General features: G+C 43.9%; 1 protein-coding gene across 4 annotated transcripts in view; it reads left to right on the top strand.

The window, feature by feature from the left end:
- The window catches only part of NXPH1 (neurexophilin 1), a 168,444-nt gene that overhangs the window by 11,493 nt on the left and 131,723 nt on the right, over nucleotides 1–25,228 (top strand). Inside the window, exon 1 of one of the 4 annotated variants that reach the window (XM_081164898.1) lies at nucleotides 3,344–3,538. The exons of the other annotated variants lie outside the window; for them this stretch is intronic. Within the exon in view, the coding sequence (XP_081021024.1) occupies nucleotides 3,359–3,538 (180 nt within the window). The 5' untranslated portion in view covers nucleotides 3,344–3,358. Of the gene's footprint in view, nucleotides 1–3,343; nucleotides 3,539–25,228 lie in introns of those variants that run through there. 4 annotated transcript variants of the gene reach the window in all.

The following is a 25,228-nucleotide window of genomic DNA, read 5'->3' as shown; positions in this document are numbered from 1 at the left end:
CCATTTGAAGAAGTTAGGCTTCGGATAACTGCGTGCTTCTGAAAATCAAGTTCCACTGGAACTTTTTCACTAATGCTCCATGCAAGTTATGTGTTCAAACGATTGTTGCGTTAGATTCCATCACCACAAAAGGGAAGAAAAGGAAGGAAGGAAGGAAGGGAGGGAGGGAGGGAGGGAGGGAGAAGTCCTAGCAGGGATCCATACTAGTATTACAGTTCAGCTAACTGCTCGAACTGGGATTTCCAGTATCCTCAGTGTCAAAGCTTAGAGAGAGGCTGTTCCTTTTTCTGTCCCAACCTTTCGGGATTTCCCGAGATCTTAAGTGAGGCAGAAAAAGGTATCCACTCTCCGAAGTGACACCCGCTTAGACTTAACATGCTGAGAGTTACTGGTACTGAAGTCTGCCCTCTCCCCACCTCTCCTTCTCTTTCCCAAAGGGGCTGGCTCAAACCACAACCCTCTTAAGAGCGGCACACAAAACTTCCAAGCCAAATAAGCTACTCTGTTTTTTACCAGATGGGGGAGTGTCGAACGCAAGGGTAGTCAATGGTGCCGTGTAAATCACAGTTCTTTGTTAGGAACACCTGACGACAGAACCCAGGAACCAATGGATGATTCTTAAACAGAACGTATCATTCTTTACTCATAGTATTAAAGAGATCAGCTAAGCAACCACTGCTGTTCATTCCAAGTCTTTCTTTACTCTTCTTACTCTTTATTTTCTACCCTTTATTGAGCGGGAGGAATAGCTTTCTCCAATCTTTATAGCTCTTTTTTTCTTTCTTTCTCATAGAACCTAATATTCAGAACCAACTCTTTTTTCCAGACCTGTACAAACTACTTGTTCAGGTAGTGGGCTTAAATATATGTTCTTCAGGTTTATTGCTGCGCGTGTGCCTAAAGAACTTGTCTCGAGAAGACTTTCCACTGAAACTCTGAACTCTTTTGACTGCTCGAAGACAAATGTATGTTGCCTTCTCATCTATAAAGAGCGAACACCTTATCCGCAGAGGAACGCCTCTTTTTTAAATGTTCCATTTTTGTAGTCTTGGATAGGTTTCCACAAAAGGCGATTTCCTTTACCCAGCGTCGCTTCAGAGTTACAAAACAGGTGTCTTATGTGTACGCAAGCTTTTGAGTTGTGCAGATCTCTTCGTCATTTCTTACAAACACCTAGCTCGGAGTAACCTGGCAGGTTGACGGCTCTTGTACTAAAATTATGTGGGTTTTGTGTTTTATTGGTTTTTTAAAAAACCTATTCCAGGTTTTAGTCACCAACACTATATCAAAGGTAGACTCTTTGCTATGCATATCTTTAGCCAGTCAGTTCCAGTCATTTATGCTGTATTAGCATGCCGAGTTTTCAGGCAGAGATGGAAATGGATATTTCTCTTAGCACCTGGGAGGGACAAGAGAAGTCACCCTATAGGTTTGAAATATAGTATATTTTCCTTAGTTTTGCTACATTGGCAACTTCTTATCTTTCCTTGTATTCGGATTATGTTAAAGCAGTTGGGGAAGAGCTTTAAAAAATTTATCTTAAGGTGGTGGAGCAATGGTTTCCATTGTTCAGAAGTTCAGGAAGTCCGTTCTCCCGCTCCTAGCCACTCTGGTGTACCTCGCCTCCCTTTTGCTTTTCTGATGGAACTACTGTAAGCAACAATGCTCACAGAATGGCTATTTTCAGCACCTTGGAGAGCTCCACGCGCAACACAGCTCCACACGCCCTGACAGGAGTTCGTTTCATCTTTAGGACCCTGGACAGCATCTAACAGTTCTTGAACGGCCACAGTAGTGACCTACCCATTCAAGCTCTCCCTCAGCGACATTTGCGGTAGAGACCTTTGCAATAACCTTCCATGTAGATGGCGCTTTCTAGCTTACCGCGTAGTAACTCCAGGCGAGTTAACAAAGCAGCCCTCCAGCGCCCGACCTCTCGCTTCGCAAACAAAGAAGGCGAATAACTGAGATTGATGTCTCATTAACGATCGATGCTATTTTATGTGAAGCGAATGGAATAATAATAATAATAATAATAATAATAATAATAATAATAATAATAATAATAATAATAATGAAGCCTTAAGGAAGCTTTCCCCCAACCCCCCCACTCTAACAGAAACCCTCCCTTTTTTGAACGTCTTTTGGGCAACAGAGCAGGATTTTTCTCTCTAAATAAGGGCGATAGCTGGGTGCCTGCAGCTTCCACCCACCATTTGGTAATGGCACTTCTCAGTTTAAGTTACGTTGCTTTCCAGAACCAAAAGGGAGACTGTAATTCACACATAATAGAAGAGAAAACCCTTTGGGGAACAGGATTTGTGCATTTGCTCTTTCCTGACTAACCGGCTCCTCTTAAAAGCAGATGGGTCAGAAACAAGGTTGACTACTTGCTATGAAAAGCGCCTCCGTTGAAAGGATCCGGCGCGAATAGAAAGGGGGGGGGACTTAATATTTATTATGGACTGGAGGACAGCGTTACACTGTTAGGAATGGTGAGAAGTGTAGGTTCCTTTTATCTTTTATCTTTTGTTTTGACAGTTTTTTTTATTTTTAACAAAAAATAACTTTAATACGTTGAAAAAATTCACCTGGAAGTTTATTGACAGTGAAATATTCACCGAAGTCTACACACACACACACACACACACACACACACACAGTATTCGATCACTTGCACCAACGAAAGTCAATGAGTGACCCTCCTGGTGACCTCTTCCTAAGCCAACCTGTCTCTTGACCCAGTCCTTAATAACAGCTGTTAATAAATTAATTATCCCACCCCAGCATTTAAAAACACAAACAAACAAACAAACAAACAGGAATGCAAGAACTCTCATTTGATTCTTCGCCAAGTCCTTGGGATTGTGCCATAAGGATACTATTTGTAATGGGCTAGCCATACTGATCGGCGCAAACCAACCAACCAACCAACCCCCAGCCCATTTATGTGTTTGCCCAATTAACTTAAACATAAGCGATAGTTTTTTTGGCGTTCCTACGAGCTTCGCCTTCCTCGGTTAAGTAAGAGATAATCATTGACTTTGCCCCTCGATGGCATAAATCCCCACTTAATATTGACAGAGCTGTCCCCCAGGGTTTTGCTCGCGGAGAAGCGGTTGTCGATAAAACACAGGAAAGTTGACAAGGAAGGTGTAACTGGATGAGTGATGGGAAGCCTTACAAGAAAGAGCGGTGGTGGGAATAGATTGGGCCGCGCTTTAAATCAGGCTTATTCAAAGACCCACGAAGAATACGTAGGAGAGGGTTTTTGGGGTGGGGTGGGCTGGGGGTAGCGCGGAGGCAGGCGAAGCTGGCGCCGAGTGTCTGCTTAAACACTATAGCACCTTGCTGATTCATGGATCCGGGAGGTGAAGGAACAGCTGGGGACGCAGCCTGGATGCTCAAGGCCTGTGTCTCCGCCGTCGACTCTGGGTACATCTCTATCTTTGAAACGGGGAGAACAGCGGCTTCCGTAGCCGAGATGGCTGTCGTGAGGCTCAACGCCTCGAAAGTCGCCACGCGGTTTACTGATTCAGTAAGATTTTTATGTACTTATTATTCCTTTTTACATATTAAAAATGTTTTGTCCTCCTATCCCTCCTCCCCCAAACCCAGGGTGTTTTACTTTACAGGATCTATAAGTCAGGCCTGCGAACTTGAATAAAATATTGGGGGGGGGGGGAGTAAGTGTCACCTTGCATAATGGATCACAAGAAAGGGCTCACCCATACCATTTGAATGTCAATGCCCATCAACTTTTTTTTTGGGGGGAGGCCCCCTCAAATATTTTATGGAGGGGGCCTAAGGGACCACGGGCCCTGGAAATCGGCTCCTATGTTGTCTCCACAACAACAAGCTAACTCAGCCAGCTACAGGGCTGAGAGGGCTTTAAACTGCGGTGGGTCTCCTTGGGTCTGGTTCGACCTCCTGACCCCCAGCTGACTGTGATTCCATTAGTTTTAATCATGACCACTAGTTTTAATGCATACATAGCCTATACGAAGACATTGGTCCCGCCCTGTCCTTATAGGTTTGCAACACAATGGATGGGGGGGAGGGAGGTAAGATTTGAACCGGGCTCTTCTGCGCGCTTTATCTAGCGAACCAAACTCCTCTGGCCTCGCCATCAATCTTCTGTTTGCCTTAGTACTCAAAGCGCCAGTTCCCCCCGCTGCTATTATACGCGGAGAGACTTGGCGTCGCTAGTTAAGTCTCCATCCTCTCCTCCGGTCCTTTCTCCCCCCGGAAGGCAGTTAGCTTTGCCTTGTCGCGTTATCTGCTGGCAGGTTCTGGATCCACTCGTAGATTGTCTTTCTCGTTGATGAGGCCTGTCACTTAACCGAGGGTGGGGGGCGGGATGAGCTTTCTTCAATTGCTCCATTGCAGGCTGGTTGCCCACTTCTTATTAGCAGCGTGCGCTAGATGGTTGGCTAAGCCCTCCAACGCACAAAGGCGACCCCCGCCGCCGCCAGTCCGTCGTTTGCATATGTGTAAAAGGGCAGAAAACAATGAGAGGCTGCTGCATCGCTCGCGTTGGAGTCCTCTGCATCAAATGGCAAAGCCGTTTGGCTCCTCCATATTCCAGGCTCAATGAATTGCAACGATTATTGAAGAACAAAAGCTCGGGCGACTCGCCTTCCCCGCTTCTTTCCCTGCTGAACTTTAAAAGTCATTCTAATGCAAATATTTCTGCATTATTCCGCCTGCCTGTTTCCCTAAAAGCTCGCTTGGGGAGGGGAGGAATCTTGGACTCCGTTCTTCATTTGAGCAGCACATCCGCTGTGAAATAGATAGCCAGACCTCACTGGAACAGGAAGCACATTTCTTGGGGAGGTGGCGGCGGCAGTGGGAGTTGTTTGGTGGCTCTGCAATTTAAGATAGGAACTCAAACTTTCTAGCGGAGAAACTGCATGGGCTTGAAAAGAAACGCTTCATTGTGCTGAATCCGTGTCCAAAGGTAAATGGAAATTAGGACAGGGGTTCTGGATTACTTTTGGCAAGAGGACAGCAGGTGTATCTCCTTTTCAATCAGCTGCTGTGTTTTGGATTCTGCTGTTACGCTTCTGTTAATTTTATATTGACCATCTCTTTCTATGGAAGCACCATTGGATCTTTATTTCCAAGGGGGAATCTGGGCCAAGCGCCTGAGAAAGCCTTTCCCCCTTCCCAAAGATCCTAGGCCTTTTCCTTTAGGCACAAGTGTTGAGTGGTTAGTGCTGTTGCACTCAGGTTTTCTTGCAGGCTTCTCAAAGGAATCTGGCTGGCCACTGTGAGAACAGGATGCTGGATTAGACGGGTTATTGGTCTGATCCAGCACAGGCTCTTCTTACAACCACATATTAATCTATCCCAGGGCATGGTCATGTACCTGACCAGATGCTTAGTTCTGGAGTGGGTGGCAATTTGCCTGGATTCTTGTATGCAGCAAGGTGAGAGATGGCAGCTGTGATAATGGTCCTCCCTAATAGGCTTGTATTCAGTACTGGATTTACGTATAAGCTAAACAAGCTATAGCTTAGGGCCCCACGCTCTTGGGCCCCCCCAAAAAATTAAAGAAAAACACACCCGGATGTACATTTCTAAAATATAAGATAAAAAGCAAATAAAATAAAACCTACATACAGCAACAGTGTTTTGTGTTGTGTAGGCTCCTGTGATGTAAGTCATGGACCCCGCCTGCTAGCCTGCTTCCTAAAATATCACTGGTTTGCTCATTTCTATACAAAGGGTGCCTACATTCTGCATGGACTGGTTGCATGGCAACATGGGCAAATTGCTTTAGATACCTATTAGGTCCATACATTACCATATAGCATATATTCAACACAAAAAACAGTGGCAATTTGTTGTTGACAAAGGACAGCTGGACATATAAAGGGCCCCATTACCTTCAGTAGCTTAGGACCTCATAAAACCTAAATCCGGCCCTGCTTGTATTCAGTGCTGGTCATAGTCAGAGCAGACCCATTGAAATTAGTGGACAACTAACAAATTAATTTCTAGAGGTTTACTCAGCTTATAGCTTAGTTGGATACAACCCTGTGGAACACCTTCCTCTCCAAATAAGATTTGGAGTTTTCGCCAGGGCTTTTGGTTGAATATTTATCTCCTCTGCACTTGGCATTTTTATTTGTACCTTGACGCTGGGGATTGTTTGATGCAGGTTTTAACCATGTAGTATGATATTCATTTCATAGAATTTTAGAAACATAGAATTGTAGAGTTGGAAGGCGCCCTGAGGATCATCTAGTCCAACCCCCTGCAATGTAGAAATATGCAGCTCTCCCAAACAGAGGTCGAACCTGCAACCTTGGCGTCATCAGAACTATGCTCCAACTTCAGAATGTTTTCATTGTTGCAAAAACTGCGGTAAAAACTTGTTGGGGAGGCGTATTGCCTGAAAACCTAAGAAATAATAAATAAGACAAGATGATGCAGCCACTTTGCTGAAGTCCAGCAGATCTGAGCTTGGATGGGAGACCATTAAGGAAGTCAGTGTATATTGCCTTTGATGGCCTTTGGAGTTTAAAAACATCAGAAAAACCAAAGCTGTGCTCTGAAATGGAATCTCTTTTACCACTCCTTGCTAAAATGAAATAACAGTATAGTTCATTTCTATCCTTTTTAAAAAATGTGGAACTTGTTTTTATTATCTAGGAAGCAGGCTGCTATTGTCAATCTGTTTATCATCATATGTAGTTTTAAAAGCCACTCTTGATTGAACTGTTTGCCCATCAACTCTTCTGTTAAGCTATCTTGTCAAGAAATGCTGCCACAGGCCTCCAGGTATATAAAAAAGCTGGCGTAAAGTTAATGGACTGCCTTATATATTTACAATCTCAACCATAGTGCCAGAACTCTTTTCAGAGCAATATATGTATTTAAAATAGGTGCAATATAAAAGTTGCATATTCAGGTTTGCCACTCAATCAACAGCCATAAAAACAACGTTGTCAAGTGTTAAATATCAGACTGTGTGTAATTTCACAATCATTTACCCAAGTTGTTCATAGCGTATTGCTGTTCTGTAACTTGTCAAAATTATTTTAAAAATACATTTATGCAGGAAATCATGAGCATATTAATATGTATCTTATAGTGATAATTATAACCTACTGCAGTTTGGTGTGTTTTTTTTTAAAATGAGAAATACAACTGTTGACTTAATGAATCTTATGGATGTACTTTGTTTGGCATGAAGCAACGCAAATACATTGTTAGAGTAAAAAGTGGGGAGGGAAAGAATACAAGGCTGATCAAGACACCATTTTCATATATGGGTTCAGTTTTGCAAACCAGGCCACATAATGAGCACCATAATATAAATGTCAGCTCAGTTCACAGAACTGGCTTATACCTACAAAACACACTGGGTTATTTGATTTTCCAAGATCTTTTGTTTCAACTCTCCAACATCAGAAAGTCCCACTGCATACGTTGGTGTGGGTAAGAATGTGGGATGGGAAAGGTTAGGATTAAGGAAGTAGCTGGACAGGCAAGTGTCACATTCTAAATTTTTGTCCGTAATTAAATGCTGGTGCAAAGAGTTGTGGCTTAGAAAGTGAGTGACATTGCTACTGCTACTAATACACTGCACCACGTCCATGGGCCAGTTCATACAGCTAGTTGCTCCTCCTATACAACAGTTTTCAGGAGTGTGTAGAACCACCAGTGGACTCATGACCTGGCTGAGTTCAATTGGAAGAACCAATTGTATGATGCCTTAGACTTCAGGCGGGTTGCAAGCCTGCTGGCAGTCTTTTGTGCTCCGGAAGCCCATTGTGTGCAAGTTACCAACCCCATCATTGCCATAACACTGATGTTACAAAATGCAGAGCTGGGCTGGAGGATGCTACTTCCCTTGCACGATCAAAAACTAGGATCTTTATATCAATGAGGGTTGAACCCACTGAGGAAACTCCACTGACCTTTCTGAAAGCAAAAATAGGTGGAGTGATAACAGAGATCTGCTGCAGTATGAGTTTCGAACCCTTTGCTCACTAAGCCTCTGCCAGTTGGGAGCACTGCATTGCAGTGGTCCCCACTTCTTCTAGCAGGTCTGTTATCAGAAAGTAGCTGGTGGGACTTCTGCTAAACCTAATGGCAGGTATGATGTGAGGTTCCTCAGGGTTCCATCTTGTCCCCTATGCTATTTAATATATATACTGGGAGATGTAATCTGGGGATTTGAAGTGTGGTGCTGCATGTATGAAGAGGAGACCCATCTCTACACTGAGCTTTGTCTCCCCATTCCATGTGAATCAGGAGAAGCTGTACAAGTGCTGGACCAATGACTGGAAAAAGTGATGGTCTGAATGAGGGTCAACCAACCGAGACTGATTTATGATAAGATGGGAGTACTGTGGGTAAGTGGTTTCTGGTAACTAGGGAGGTGTTCTGGATGGGATAGCACACCCCCTGAAGGAACAGGCGCATAGCCTGGGGGTTCTCCTTAATCTGAAACTGACAGTAGAGACCTAGATGGCATAAGTGACAAGGAGCACCCATGTTCATCTCTGGTTGGGTCACTAGCTACAATCATTCCTGGACAGGGATAACACGATTTCAGTAGCCCACACTCTCATAGCTTCACAATTGGACTATTGCAGTGTACTTGACATGGGCTATCCTAGGGGATGGTGTGGAAGCTGCACCATCAGAATGCTGCTCCCTGGTTATTTGGGGCAGATGGGATCATATAGTACTGGATGCTTGTATGTTATTGGGCTCAATTCAAGGTGTTGGTACTAGTCTTCAAATCCCCAAACAACTCAAGGCCAGAATACTTAAAGCATCACCTCTCTCAATACTTGCTGGCCCATGGTTTGCGATCAGCTGGAGAAGCCCTCCTTATGGTCCCATCAATGGGCATGGTCTGTAGAGTGGTGACACAAGGCAAGAGCTTCTCTGTGGTGCATCTCAATTGTGGAAGCCCCTCCTGGGGAATGCCAGTTGTCTCCTGCTTTGAGAGTTTTTTTTTTTTAAAAAATATCAATTGAAGATGTGTTTATTTATGCGAGCCTTTGGCACGTAGTGGATTTTATCTGCTCAGGTGTTTTTGTTATTTGTTGTGTCTGCTATTTTATGTCTTTGTTTGTAATTTGCTGTTTCATGCCCTTGAGTTTTTGATATAGGTTCCTAGCTACTGATTCAATTATGATTTTATCATGATTGTATTTTTGCAGATGTTTTTTTAAAAAGATATTTATTAAAGTTTTCAAAATATTACAAAATGAAAAAAGAAAAAAGAAAAATACAAAATAAAAAAAACAGTTAAAAGCAACTCGATCTTTCCATTACTTATTTTTCATTAGCTTGTTTCCCGGACCTCCTCACGCCTCCCTTTTTTGTATTCCAGTTCAATTTGTTAGTTCAGCAAATCCTTCCCCTCTTTATTTATCGTAATCTTTAATCTTAAAGTATTATAACATTAAATTTTTTACCTATTAGTAATCCATTTTTCATATTCCCTTATAGTGTTACAGCTAAAAACCACTTAATTTCTATCCAGCATCATTCTAACATTCATTAATTTTACAATATTTCTGTAAATAGTCTTTAAACTTTTTCCAATCTTCTTCCACCGACTCTTCTCCCTGGTCTCGGATTCTGCCAGTCATTTCCGCCAATTCCATATAGTCCATCACCTTCATCTGCCATTCTTCCAGAGTGGGTAAATCTTGTGTCTTCCAGTACTTTGCAATAAGTATTCTTGCTGCTGTTGTGGCGTACATAAAAAAAGTTCTATCCTTCTTTAACACCAATTGGCCGACTATGCCCAGGAGAAAGGCCTCTGGTTTCTTCAGGAAGGTATATTTAAATACCTTTTTCATTTCATTATAAATCATCTCCCAGAAAGCCTTAATCCTTGGGCACGTCCACCAAAGGTGAAAGAATGTACCTTCAGTTTCTTTACATTTCCAACATTTATTGTCGGGCGTATTTTTGCAGTTGTTTTTAGCTACCCTAGACTCTTAAGGGAGGAAGGGGTGAATAGGATGATGATGATGATTAAATAGTCATAGTTTTATGGCATCACTGAGCCTAAAAGGAAACAGTTGTTCACTAATGTGGATACAGAATTTATAACATAAGGCCTGGTCAGTTCATTACTGCACCAGTAATGTCTGTAAAAATGGGGGGTAGTGGGAATACATTGGGGAAAACCACATGTTTTCTCTGCATGCAAGCAGTCCCAGAGTGACTTTAACACACCATGTGACCTACATGATTCTTTCGTACAGAAATAGAAGTGACTGCTCCACTACAATGATAACATATGACTTTGGTTTTGGAGGTTAGTAAGTGTTAGAATTTAGGTCTGTGTCTTAGATTTATTTATATACACCCAGAGGTTGTTCTTTCATTTTCTGCTTTGAATTTCAAGGAGCGATCTGTGAAGTTAATTACTTTGCAGCTTATGCAACATAATATATTAAAATGTAATCCAGAAAGATGCACCATAGAACTTCACTTTATAGCATGGCTTGGAGGATGTGCTCACTTCAAGCTAAACCCCCCCCTCAAATGCTATTTATATAGTATTTATGCTGGCACGTATAGTGAAGTTTACCTGGGAGATTTGCAATGAGTTTAAATAATTAGGTCACTCAGATAGCTGAGCTTTAGATACAGGGGTTTCTGCTGTATGTCTTTGATTAGTGTGCAGATTTTCAGTGCTGCAATTAGGTAATTTTAGACTCTGGACTTAATGACCTTATGTACCCACCTCCTTTAGATGTTAATGTGCATTACTTCACTTCAAAATGTGAAAAGCCAGCCCTGCTGTATTTTAGGGTCCCATTGCTCTTTCTACTAGTGGGGGCCTGGACTTCTGAGCTGATGGCACCACTGTTTATTTTGCCATGCGTCATAAAGCATGATGTGGGTCTTCTATGGAGGCATCAGCTCCTCCCTGGCCCATTCCTACCTCGTGTGTTGTTCGTTGTGATTGGCATAGGAAATGGAATTATGACTTCCAAATCATCCTCGTCCTCCAATAAGCCATGCTAGACTGTGTGTGTAGTAGAAAATAGGTAGGCAGGCAACCATGGCTGCTAACATACAATGCATAATCCACAAGAGAAAGCTAGATAATACATTTCACACTTTCACAAATAAACCCGTTGGCCAAAATATCAATGTGCAGGCATCATTCCCTTGTTTTTGAGTGTCACCATTTTTAAGTCCATCTCTGATATACCAGTCTTCCATTTTGGATTTACATAGTAAAGGTAAATGTACCCCTGCCCGTACGGGCCAGTCTTGACGGACTCTAGGGTTGTGCGCTCATCTCACTCTAGAGGCCGGGAGCCAGCGCTGTCCGCAGACACTTCCGGGTCACATGGCCAGCGTGACGAAGCTGCTCTGGCGAGCCAGCGCAGCACACGGAACGCCGTTTACCTTCCCGCTGGTAAGCAGTCCCTATTTATCTACTTGCACCTGGGGGTGCTTTCGAACTGCTAGGTTGGCAGGAGCTGGGACCGAGTAACAGGAGCTCACCCCGCCGCGGGGATTTGAACCGCCGACCATACGATTGGCAAGTCCTAGGTGCTGAGGTTTTACCCACAATACAGGCTTATTTAGAGGAAAGTGTACAAAGTGGGCCTAAAAAGTTGAAATGCTTCCACCAACAGATCTGCTAAAAGGCTCGGCTGTTGTAATCTCAGGCTGAGGCCCAATTGATTTCTCAGTAGTTGATTGTTCCCATTGTTAAACTTCTTTGATGTTTTGCGGTGCATTTGGTGTGAAAGCTCTATAGGTGGTGCTTGACTTTAGGGGGTGCATTCACTTGCACAGCCCATCATTTGTTGCTGCAGCCATGACCAAAATTACAGGGGCATCCTATTGAACCCTTTGTGCATGCGTGTGAAATCTAGCCCATGTTGGCTCTGTTAAGTCCTCTCCTCCTCCCTGCATTCTCTTACTTTCTCCCTGCACAGGTGCTTTTTTTTCCGCTCGAAGTTTGTGTGTGCCTTTTTAGTTTAATGCAACTGACGCAGCCATTTGTAAGTATGTAACCTGAAGCGTCTGTAACCCGAGGTACCACTGTAATAGTAATTTTATTATTTATACCCCGCCCATCTGACTGGGTTGTCCCAGCCACCCTGGGTGGCTTCCAACATATATAAAAACATAATAAAACATTAAAAGACTTCCCAATACAGGGCTGCCTTCAGATATCTTCTAAAGGTTGTATAGTTACCAGTAGTGGAGCAACTGGGGGGCAGCATGGGCAGCACTGGAGTTGCAGGGCACCCTGGCCTCTGCCTCCTTCCTGGTCGCCCTCCAGCTGAGGGGGAGGCAGCGGGCGGACTTCCTGCAGACTCTGTACTGCGCGCTCTGGCCCAGCTTGTCCTGCCCAGTGGGTACTAGCCCCGCCCATGGCAGCTCGCCCTGCCCCTGTGCGCTGCACACATGCAGGGCACACACATTGTCCCGGGCACCCAAGTGGTTAGCTATGCCACTGATAGTAACTTATCTCCTTGGCTTGGGGTCGCATAACTCCATACCCCCAACACTTCTCTGATGAAAATAGGGACGTCCAGTGCTATTTTTCTAGAAAGAAAAGAGGTGCTGGAACTCACAACAAACTTCTCCCTTGTTCTCTGAGAATGGAACTGGTGCCCACTTGATGGGCGTCAGAACTGAGCTCCAGTGATCTCTGGCTGAAATAAAGCTAAGGAAAAGTGGGTCATTCTAGGATCAAATCAGAAACTCGGATGACTTCTGGAAATCTGGGACTGTCCCTGGAAAGTAGGGACACTGCATCCATTCAAATTAAAGCAGATGGTTTCAGAGATCATCGTTTGATGTACCTATGACCTCCTACATACATGCACATAGAATGACACAAAAGCCACTTCATGGGTGGGCAGTGTAAATGAAGTAGTAGTGTTGGTGGACTCAGTCATGTAGATCTTTCCAACTTAATCAGTACAGTGGTACCTCGGGTTACAGACGCTTCAGGTTACAGACTCTGCTAACCCAGAAATAGTACCTCGGCTTACGAACTTTGCTTCAGGATGAGAACAGAAATCATGCGGTGGCGGTGGAGTGGTTTGACGGCAGTGGGAGGCCCCATTAGCTAAAGTGGTACCTTAGGTTAAGAACAGTTTCAGGTTAAGAACGGACCTCTGGAACGAATTAAGTTCTTAACCCGAGGTACCACTGTATTCCAAAAACATTCAGAGGCCCAGTCAAAATCCAAATAGAGCAGGTGTCTGGAACCTTTGGCCCCAGATGTTGCTGAACTACAGTCCGCATTAGCCCCATGAGCATGGGCAACAGTCAGGGGTGAGGGGAGATGAAGTTCAGACACACCTGGTGGACCAAATGTTCCCCACATTTGAAGCAGAGATAGGTCTAGCATGCGATGAATGGACATGTAGGGATTCCTCTCCAGCTAGAGAAGAAAATTAGATACTCACTGTCACTAGATAAACTCCAAATGCATTGGCAGAGGGATGGAGATAGCCTTGCTTCATTGTAGTCTTGTACTGTGTATGACCTTGAAAAAGCTTAGCTGTGCCTTAGGGGGTAAAAATTTAAGTATTCCTTGCTGAAGCAGTCTCATCTTTCAGCTTTATGTGGATTTAAAAATGTAAATAAAATTGCTCGTGGTAAATGGTATACATGAAGGTCACACTTACATCCGCCGTAAAAAGATTCAAACATAACCATTTGATCCATCAGTGGTTCAGCAGACAATAAGGCCATTCTCTTGGTTTCTAGTAATCTATTTTTAAGCGCTTTATGGGCCAATATTTATGTGCCTGCTTCCCAGTTTGGGAAATAAGAAATCCAAAATAAACCTTTAAGAACTTCATTGTGGATGTATTTATAGCCCGGCTTGCCAGCGTGTCAAGCAGTGAACTTTTTAAAATGCCAGGCCTTTTCGGATTACATTTTCTTAGTTGCAAAAATGGCAGTACAGAATATTTGCAGAGATAGGAGGAGCAGCAGCCTTTGAAAGATTTTGAGCATTCTCTAGTAGACTTGAAAAGGAAGAAAAGCTTCAGTGTGCCTATAATTCTTTATTCTCTCTGCAGCAGGTTAGACACTCTGGCTGTGCCATTCTCTTCTGTTACCTGGCAAAAGCAAAATATTTCCACAGGTAGCATCTACAACATGTTCCTTAACTGGATCACATGGTAACTGAGGAAATGATTCCATGGATGTTTTAGGACTTTAGGGGATATAGTGTTGCTTTTCGTCTCTTACATGATCAGCTGATAGACCGAGAGGATACTCCAGGGTGGATTGCACACACTTGTTGTGGGCAAGATCCCATTTATTTATTTCATTCAGGTTTAAATGACCAGAGTCCCTTGATGATTAAACACACACACACATACACATGATCTGTAACAAAAGGCTACAGTGTGGTGTGCTTAGGCAGCCAGCCATGGCCCCCTCCAGGATACTCAACCCTCCACCCCATCTTTCTGTTTTTCATTTCTCTTTTCCAACATTCTGTTGAACCTGAGCTTCATCACTCTGCATTTGACTGTGGGCTTTTAGGGGGTTGCCCCTTAGTTTTTTTGTTTTTTAAAAATTTTTGTGCCCCCCCAAAAAACCTCTCACTTTCTTTGTGTTCTCTCTCCTTACTCAACTCCTTTCTGTTTTCTGCTTCTTTCTTTTCTCTGTCTTTTTCCTTCTCTACCAGCCAGTACAATTTTTCTCCTCTACTGTTTGAATTGGTCTTGTTCTCTCAGCAGGCAGTTTTAGTAAGTGGCCTTACCTTTACAGATTCGATTTCTGCTCCCCCTTCTTTTCTCTGCATGATTACACAGTTTGTAGTCTTGCTGGTTTTCTTGGGGTGTGTGTATTCTCTCATTGTTATCTGCAAAACTCGGGGTTCCTCTTCTGCCTGGCTGGTTCTGTTTTGGTTATGTAACTACCAGCACATACCCCCTAAGTTCTCTATTAGAAGGAATGACGAGAATCAACGTTTCATAGAGGATCAATATGTTTGCGGTAATTTTTTTTTAAAAAACTTGTATCAACTTACCAGCTTTAAGGCTCATAAGGTGGAAAAGAGAAATGTGGAGCAAATAGAGAAGGAAGCTTGGGCTTAGTTCCTTGAGCAATCAAAAAGGAGAAGAAGATTAATAATAGAATTGTAGAATTGGAAGGTACCGTATTTTTTGCACCATAACACTCACTTTTTCCTCCTAGAAAGTAAGGGGAAATGTCTGTGTGTGTTATGGAGCGAATGCCTGCGGCTGGCGGGGGGGATCTGCTGCAGTCGTGAGCAGAGGATCCATGGTTCCCCTTCCTTCCCTCCTCCGTGGTTACAAAGCATGGATCCACATGGATCCTCAGGATTTTTGCATTGGGCTACTCCAAACTCACTGTCAGATTACATGTCTGTGGCCACAGCATGAACCACAAAAATCATATATCCACTATTTCATTTAGAATTTTTTTTTTCTTGTTTTCCTCCTCTAAAAACTACGTGCGTGTTATGGTCTGGTGCGTGTTATAGAGTGAAAAATACGGTACCATGAGGGCCAGCTAGTCTAGCCCCCTGCAATGCATGCCATGATCCAAAACAGCATGGGATTATAATGTGTACAAAGTGCCCACAAATCTCTACCGCCTGCACAGAGCTCATCACAGTGCTGGAGAGAATGGGGAAACCTATTCTAATAGGAATGTTTTTTTGTGTGAAAGTGTGCATATCAGAGAAAAGGTCTTCCAGTTTTGACATGGGCCACACCTTCAAAGATCTCCCCATGCAGAGCCTGTAACAGTAAAGTCCTTGCATGAAGACTGTTCTACCTCAGTTAGGAAATATGCATCAGCCACTTGTTTAGAGTTGAGCGATGTTCCATTCTGGCAAATGAAGAGACAATCTATCAACGTGAATATCAGTCAATATAAAAAGAGATTTGTAACGTATACAACTAGGAACATTTCACCCACAATTAACAATAGGCAAGTTCAAAAAGGGAAATTTAAATGGAGTTGGAAGCATCTACTAGAGACTGAAGCAGCATGGGGCAGAAATGCCATGAAAAGGGGCATTGATTCTTTCCACTAATGATTTCTTTTTAAATGGATTTTTCTCTCTTCTCTTTTTTTCATTTCACATTGATGCTTTTACATACTATTACGTGATTTTGCAGCTGACTTCTCCAGAATCAAGCACGTTGTATTTTCAACCAGGGAAGTCTTCTTCTTCTTTGGCGATCACTCGTAGCCGAATAAGATTGTCTTCCAGGAACACGGTTTGAACAGTGAGTCTGTAAGTGACTGTGGAGGTCAATTCTGGATCCACAAGTCCTTCCAGAGTGGAGACAAGTAGACTAGTAAGGTTAGGTAGACGCTGCAAAAGGAAAATAGGGTTTTATGCCCCCTCCCCCCACAATCTCTGAGTGGTGTGACATTCCACAGGTGCTCGGTGCTTAACCAGGGTTTGTGTTTCCTTTGGAAACGAGGCACAGCAGAGACTGTGGTGTCTTTATGATATATGGTTTATTTACACACATTTATCCTATGCAGTGATGGAGCATATGCCTGTGATGCCTGGGGCAGGTGCACGGCGCGCCCCTCTGTGGGGAACAGGGCTTGGAGGGCGCCCTCCTGGATGCCACAGTTTAGGGTAGGAGAAGGGCAGGGAAGATGCTGCCCACCCTCCCGCTGCTCTCCACCACTGGGTCAGGCCTGACCTGGCGGCTGAGGCAGAGCTGCTGCCTGCAGCTGGGCGTGCGCAGCCGCAGCTCTCCACCAGGTGTGAGGTGCCTCACAGCTAAGGAGGGTGGGTGGCAGCATTGCCACCGACTCTCTTGCTCTCTGCTGTTGGGTCAAACCTGACCAGGCGAAGGAGCCGCTGCGGCGAGGCACACCTCACCACGGCTGAGGAAGGTTGCTCTCCACCGGGTCAGAAGTGGTAGAGTTCTGCCTCCAGGCGTGAGGTGTGCTGTGGCCAAGGAGGGTGGGTGGCAGTGCCTGATCCGGGGGCCACTCAGGCCTGACCCGGGGGGCGGAGCTGCACCAGGCACAAGTGCTGCAGTCAAGGCACAGCTCATTCTGGCACTGAGCCACGCTTTGATGAAGAAGCCTGCTGTGGGGGACACCTGTTTGGGCCCCCTCTCAAAATTGTGCCCGGGGTCATGCCCCACCCAGCACCTTCCACGCTATGCCTCTGATTCTATGATTCTATATAGAATCATGAGAACCTGAGCCTAGATGGAGGGGTGACATCCTTACATCGCCAGCAGGCCCTGTCTCTCTCATAACGGCCATGTGGGATCCCAAACTGTGGGAACCCATGGTGCCCTGACCCCCGCCTTTCTCCAGTTTTCAAACTGCTTGCAAAACACGTCTGTCCTTTCCACCTTGCATCATTGCCCACTGCAATTCTGACTCCCCTCCCAACTCTCACATTGTATTTTGCTCATTCTCCGAAGTATAGGGCACTTAGTATTAGCCTTGCTGTTGGCTTATCTCCCTGTCTTTGCTCCCTGCTAATGGCCTATCTTGGGGACGCGGGTGGCGCTGTGGTCTAAAGCACAGAGCCTAGGGCTTGCCAATCAGAAGGCCGGTGGTTCGAATCCCTGCGATGGGGTGAGCTCCCGTAGTTTGGTCCCAGCTCCTGCCCACCTAGCAGTTCGAAAGTGCAAGTAGATAAATAGGTACCGCTCCGGCGGGAAGGTAAACGGCATTTCTGTGCGCTGCTCTGGTTCGCAGAAGCAGCTTAGTCATGCTGGCCACATGACCCGGAAGCTGTCTGCGGACAAATGCTGGCTCCCTCAGCCTATAGAGCGAGATGAGCACTGCAACCTCAGAGTCATCTGCGACTGGACCTAATGGTCAGGGGTGCCTTTACCTTTACCTTTAATGGCCCATCTTAGTGGGCATTATCAGGTTGGCTGTTGTTATTTCCAAACCTTGCTAGATCCAGAAATTTAGAGGTTGGCTTAAATTCTCACTCTTTTCTGTTTCCAGGAATTTAGGGGAGCCTTGCAACCCACAAATCCATAACAGTAGCCTCAGGTTAGAAATGTTCATTCTGCCATCAGACTTTAATAGTAGACTATTCCCCTTAGCCATAATTGGTCAAGACTGCAGATTGTCACTATACTGTGCTTTATCTCTCTGAGTAGCTGTTCCAGACTGGTCTTCAGAAATCTTTAAACTTGACCCAGACCCCTTTGACTCTTCTTTCATCTAGGATTCTGAAGCACAGCAATTAGGAGGGTGCAGTCTGCTGATGCAAAGGAATCCTGGCTGGGAGTTGCTCTTAATTAATGAACTCTGCAAAAGGGTCAGAGGAACACAGGATTCATTCCTATTTAAAAGTGAGGAACCTCAAGGAAGCAAGCACCTTTGGGGATATTTTTCTACATTCACCTACATGGGTCAGAGTAGTCATATGGCTTCAGGTCCTACATGGAAGGATTCCGGGCTTTTGCAGTGCAAATCAGCTATTCAGTGAACACTAAACTGTGCAAGATTAATGTTTATGATGGTTGCTAATCACATTCACATCCTCAGTGCAGCATACATATTTTGCTTTTTTAAACCACTTCCCTCGTCACAACAGCCTGTGAAATGGGTTAGGCTGAGAAATTGTAACAGGCCCAAGAACTGATGAGCTTTATGACTTTGACAGGATTTGAACCTAAATTTCTAAAGTTTGCATACAGTGGATTGGCTCAACTCAGGTGTCACAACAAGCGATGGTTTGGGGTTTAAAACCCACACCATTGTTTGACTTTCCAAATACTGTATATAACAAGCAAACCATGGTTTAGGGTTATTTGACTGCTTCCGTTTTATGTCTTCATAGCATTCAGCTCCATAAATTTACAAGCTCATTCATGTATCCATTTTACAGCAATATCTGGAGACAGAGCGATGGCCACAGCTATGATTTAAAAACTCAGACGTCACAATAGACCATAGTTAGCATAAACCACTATGATTTGCAAATCTACTTCAAACTATAGTTTCTGATTCTAGTTAATCAACTGACAGCAAACCTCAGTTTAGATAGAATAACAAACCATGGTTACATTTTCTTCATGGTGGTTTGGTGTGAAGTTGGAACATCATAATCACAAAACCACACTGGATTGGGCCAGAGTGCCCCATCTGTTTCATGGGCAGCTTCCTCTGTTTGATTTTAATATGGTGCAAATGCTTTCACACTAACATCAGTGGATACAGGAAGGGTTAAGCAGCCTCCTGCTTGGTACTTCTCTCAGGCAAATCAAACTCCCTTCAGCTGCTCTGCAGTGATGTAATGGTTGTCAGATTCTCAATATGCCATTGAAAGCGTGGCTTAGTTAGGCCTTCAAAAAAGGTTTAAGGCGCGTGACATAAGTCACGGACAGTTCCCATTTTAGTGCCATCAACAATGCCTGCTCATAACTTGTGTAAGGATTTGTGTCCCCTTCCTCCCGCCTCGATTTTTGAAAGTAGACATGGCTGGCAAAGCTACAGAAAGAATTACCAAACACACTGGCTCAGGGGAATGCTTAATCTGACTACCAGGCTGCCTGTTCACAGCGGAGAGCAAAGCTTCTCTTCTCAGGCAAACAGTTTGAACAGTTTTGTAAGCCTTTGTAAGCCTCTCTGTGCATCAAGGAAGGTGTCACAAGGCAAGAGCCTCACTCCCCCCCCACCCCCATTGGCTCACAAAACTGTAAAGATGGTTAACAGTCACAATGCCTGTGAAAAGGAAAGTGGGAGGAAATTGGTGTCTTAACAGCATCTGGATTGGAAGCACCCTTAGTTTTGGAATCTGAATGCAAGCAGAACATTTCGTACGTTATGGATGCTGTATCTATATTAGCAGGAGTGTAGTGGAGCTGGAATGTGTGTAGTGTTATGTACTGAAGTTCTCTCCCTGGGCCAGCAGGGGGATACTGTAGATAGTTATGCAAATAAGGGATCGAAAGTGACATTCAGTGATTGGATAGTTTTAGAAAATTGTTACAGTTACGTTGTACTGGAGCTCTATATAAGCAGGCTGACTGAACCCTTCTGTTCAGTTCTGTTCTGGCCTGTGAATAAACAAGAGCTATTTGAAGAATCTCTGTGTCGTCTGATATGTTCACCCACAACTTAACATGTAGAGCACAGTTCTGGTACTGCTTTCATAGTAGCAGTAACTACTTTCACTGGTAGAGCTAAGAACCTGGAAGTTGCCTTGCTGGACATCTGGTCCATCTACACAATGGCTCTCCAGGGTTTCAGGCAAGGATGTCTCCTATGATCTCAGGAAATAGGGCTGGGGAAGATCTCTAGAGTCTCTACCAGAGATCACGGAGAAGTGCCACCTCCAATCAGAGCTGCTGATACTGGGCTAGATGGACCAGTGATTTGCCTTAGTGTAAGAGACATTCACCAGCTCTTGAAAGTGGCAATTTACTAGAGCATCTATCTTCATTTAACTAATTTCTTTACTTTTCACTTTCTGTTTAAACTTTACAAAATCTTTAATGTAAATTTAATGCCACTCTCTGACAGCAACAGAGAGAGTCTGTGTTTATTCACTGACCTACAGGTTAAAAGCTCTGTGGCAAATTACCAGCCTCAAACACCATGCCTCTCAGCTTAGTATTTATATTCACTGCCATTTTCTGAGAGTGCTGTGGGAATTCTGGAAGCCATGCAATTCCATTTTCAAAAAAAGCTTTGCTTATTTTTCAAGCCTATACAGCTTCTTAAAGATGTGACCTTTTGCTACAACAAATTTTCAGAAGGGGGAAAAAAATACACCCTTGTTTTATTTTTACAGCATTTCCCTTTCAATGAGAAATGTCATTAAATAGACAAGTGCAAATATAAATTAAGAAAGATTACTGGACTGAACCAAAGTCTGTTTGCATCATCTTCTTATCCATGTTTATTCAGAAGTCCTGTTGAGTTCAATGTGGCTTACTCATCTCAAGTAAGAGTTCACTGTAAGATCACATCCACAGCATACATTAACAACGCTCATATCTTTAACAGTCATGCCTACCCCCAATCTTTTCCCCCTATGGATGCTATGTTATATGAAATATTAATGCAGTACAGTGGTACCTCAGGTTACAGATGCTTCAGGTTACAGACTCCGTTAACCCAGAAGTAGTACCTCGGGTTAAGAACTTTGCTTCAGGATGAGAACAGAAATCGCGCGGTGGGGCAGTGGGAGGCCCCATTACTAAAGTGGTGCTCCAGGTTAAGAACAGTTTCAGGTTAAGAATGGACCTCCAGAATGAATTAAGTTCTTAACCCGAGGTACCACTGTATATAATTCTCCCTTTCCCCTCTATAGTGTGTGTGTGTGTGTGTACATATACATATACTGTAAGTAGCTTGGAGACCTTTAGGTGACAAGCGACTAATAAGTCTAATAAATGAAAATGAAATTACACGAACTGTGGTTTGTTCAGGGTGCTGACAACACAGAACTACAATTCCCAGCACCCTCAACAAATTCTAGCTCCCATAATTACCCATGACTGTTAAAGTAGTATAAGAATCTCTTTGATCCTTGCCATTCCTGGCTTTTGAATTCTATTAGAGGGGGACTGGGCATACGGATCTAGGAGCTACTGGGGCCTTCTGTTTCAGTCCTTGGGGTTTGGGCTGTGGGGGTTCCCCAAGATTCTGTTTTGTCCCTCATGCTGCTTAAGATTTACATGAAACCATTGGGAGTAGCCATCTGGAGCTTTGGGCCAAATTCTACCAATATGACACTCAGCTTTACCTCTCTTTCCCATCTACTCATCCCATGGAGGCTGCTGAATTTTTTAACTGGTGCCTGGAGGCAGCCCTGGGATGGATGGGAGTAAACAAGCTCAAACTTAATCCAGACAAGGTGGAGGTGCTGTTGGTTGGCAATGGGATGCTGTGGGTGTAGGTTTGCAACTGGTCTTGCACTCACCTTGAAAGTCATTGCTCACAGCTTGGGAGTGCTTCTGTACTCAGTAGGGACTGGGGAGGTTCAGGTGGCCAGAGGTGATTTTGGCCAATTTTTATGGGCTCACCAGCTGTGATCCTGCCTGGAAAGAATGGACCTCACCTCAGTTATCCATGCATTAGTGACATCCAGACTGGAATACTGTCTAATGATCACCACCAATGTGGATGGCTTTCAAAGAGGATTAGACAAATTCCTGGAGGAGAAGTCTGTCGATGTCTACTAGCCATGATGGAGACAATGTTCTGCCCTCCATTGTTGGAGGTAATATGCTTCTGAATACCAGCTACTGTAAACTGGAGAGGAGGGTGCTCCTGTGTTGAGGTCCTGCTTGCAGGCTTCCCATAGGTATCTGGTTGGCCACTGTGAGAACAGGATGTTGGACTAGATGGTGTGATGTTAACATAAGAGAGAGTGCTGGAGGGAAATAGTTAAACAGGTTGCCCAGTCAGGACCCGGTGTGTGTGTGTGTGTGTGTGTGTGTGTGTGTGTGTGTGTGTGTGGAGTCAGTGGGACTATAAAACCAGTTCTAGGAGGAGTTCTGGGAAGAGTTCGCTGGTGGGTAGTTGGTTGGATTTAGTGGGTTGGCTGGTTGGGAAAGGCAGTTGGTAATAGAGAGACATGGCAGTGGGTTCTTGAGTGTGGGGAGGTAGAAGAGATAGAGAGAGAAAAATAAGACTAAGAAAGTGAAGAGCAACAACGTTTGGAATGCTGTAAAAGTTTTGTTTGTGTCTGAAATAAAATACACTCTTCTTTATTAATTGAGAAGCTGACTGAGACTGAAGTGATTTTGCCAGGGAGGACCTGGTTGGTGGCAGCGGATTAGTGGTGTACAGGTCAATAGTCCGTGAGACGACCAGGGGCTCCGTATGAACGCCACAGATGGGCCATTGGCCTGATCCAGCAGGCTCTTCTTACATTCTTAGGTATCGTGGGGCTGCCTTTAAAAATGGTCCAATAACTACAACTGGTAGAAAATGCTGCTGCCCTGCTGAAGTCAGGAAGCCAGAACATATTACACCTTTATTATTTCAGTTGTACTGGCTGCACAGTGTGTTTCTGGGACCAGTCTAGAGTGCTAGTGGTATCCTTTAAAGCACTAAATGGTTTGGGACCAGGCTACCTAAAGACTCATAACCTTACACACGAAGAAAATGACTCCCATCTTTGATACTAACTTTTGCTTGTTTGACCTCCTTGGTAATGGGCTCAGGAAACACATAGACACCGGGTATGAACTGCACAATTTTGTTCCAGGACCTTACTTGTCATTGGTCTAGTATCAATGGATTTTAGTTATTTTCCATAGATTCATCACATTTTTTAAAATAAAAAAATCTGTCTAAGCTAGTGTGCATCACATCTTGTGCTAGTGTATTCCATCAGCTAATTATGCATGGGGGGGGAGAGTACCTTCTATAAATCATGCAGAAATGCAAATGCAGATCTGAACCACTGATTTTTTAAATGAAAAGTCTCCTGTAAAATATGAGTGTGCCTTTTATCATTTACAGCATGCTGTACAGTAGAATGAATGTGCATTTTGTACTTGGATATCCAGATCCTGGCAAAATGGCATTTCGTGAGAAGTGGCACTGCAGGCTGCATTATCACACATTCTTCTCTGCTATGTCTCTATGTGTGTGCACATGATAAGGAGCTGTGGCAGATCCCCGTGCTCTGGCATATGTACCTTTGAAATATACACGATATGCCCTTACATTGCATGTGTATGTATACTATGTATAAATGAAAAAAGAGTATGGTGAGTAGAGCATGCACAATGGGAGTCTTGGCGTTTCAGAAAACATTGGTTCCATGTTAAGCCCAGATGGTGGGTGTGCCATAATGGTGAAGGATTAGGTGAAGATCCATCTGAACTCTCATGACTTTATCCTCCTAGGAAGACAAAGTTGGCACTATTTCTGTAGCATGTGAATGGATGTGTTTATATGAGTCAGGTGCCGCTGTAATTTTGTTGGGTCTCCTCTCATGGGATCAAACACTTGCTTGCTACTCCCAGGTTCAGTTAAGATTTTTCTTTTGCTGTAGTTGTGGTGTGGCAGCTGGTTCCTAGTGGCCTCTTTGCACTTGATAGTGGTAATTTAGACGCCTGAAAGATTGTGGGTAGGGTGGGTCCTTTTGGTATGGATCCTTCCCATTTGAGCCTTCTCCTTCTTTCTTCTTTGGTGATCACTCGTGGCCGAGTAAGATTGTCTTCCAAAACAGGGTTTTAGCAGTGAGTCTGTAAGTGACTGTGGAGGCCAATTCTGGATCCACATGTCCTTCCACAGTGGGGACATAGTTTTCCGGACAGGAGTTGATCACGGTGAGGGTTTGCCAAGTGTGCCTTCCTCTTAGCATGTTTCTCCCTTTAGTCCTGAGTTTGAGTGTCTTCAAAGCCCACAACACGTTTGGGAAAGGCTGTTCTCGAATTGGAGCGCTCACAGGCCTGTGTTTCCCAGTTGTCGGTGTTTATACATTTTTTTAAAGATTTGCCTTGAGAGAGTCTTTAAACCTCTTTTGTTGACCACCAGCACTACGCTTTCCATTTTAAAGTTTGGAATAGAGTAGTTGCTTTGGAAGACAATAATCAGGTATCTGTACAACATGACCAGGCCAATGAAGTTGATGTTGAAGAACCACTGCTTTGATCACTACACTCCAATCATGTGCTGATTGGGTGGGAAGAGCCCATGTGATGGATCAGGTTACATTTCCAGGAGAGGGGCAAAGTCAAGGGAAAAGGACTTCCATGCTGATGCAGTAACAAAGAAGACTCCCTTGGTTCTAGTGCAGGGAATTTAATGTTGAGTGAACATAGGAAACCTGGTTTCAAACCTCTGCCAGCTGATGAAGATTGTTCAGTGCTCTTGGTCAAGTCACTACCTAAGCAGCAACTTCTTAATCATGCTTTCCAATAACTAAAAACATAGGATCTTGTAATGAAGGCAGGGTAACAAATCCATTCATTCTTTTAATAAAAAAATAAAATGATGGAGAGAAATATGATATATGGATTCTTAACGCATTGTGGAAACATAGCCTTAATATTTTAAATGAGGTTTCTGATTGTTGGGGCTAGGATTAATGCAGTAAAAATGTCTTCAATGCATTTTTCTTCTTAATGAAACAACGAGGGAAAGAGAATTAGCGATATTTATCTTGTGTACAATTTCAGTGATTCCACAAATGGAAACAAAATACCTTTTTGTGGAGACTATTGAAGATGTGGCAAGACTGTTTATATTCCAATCATCTAACATTCCTAGGGATGAATCACAGTAATAAAACACAAAA

This window comes from Podarcis bocagei (assembly GCF_964188305.1).
Source record: "Podarcis bocagei genome assembly, chromosome: 12".
In the NCBI taxonomy this organism is placed as follows: Eukaryota; Metazoa; Chordata; class Lepidosauria; order Squamata; family Lacertidae; genus Podarcis; species Podarcis bocagei.
Note: the sequence above shows the minus strand (reverse complement) of the source record. Positions and strands in the feature narration are given on the sequence as shown.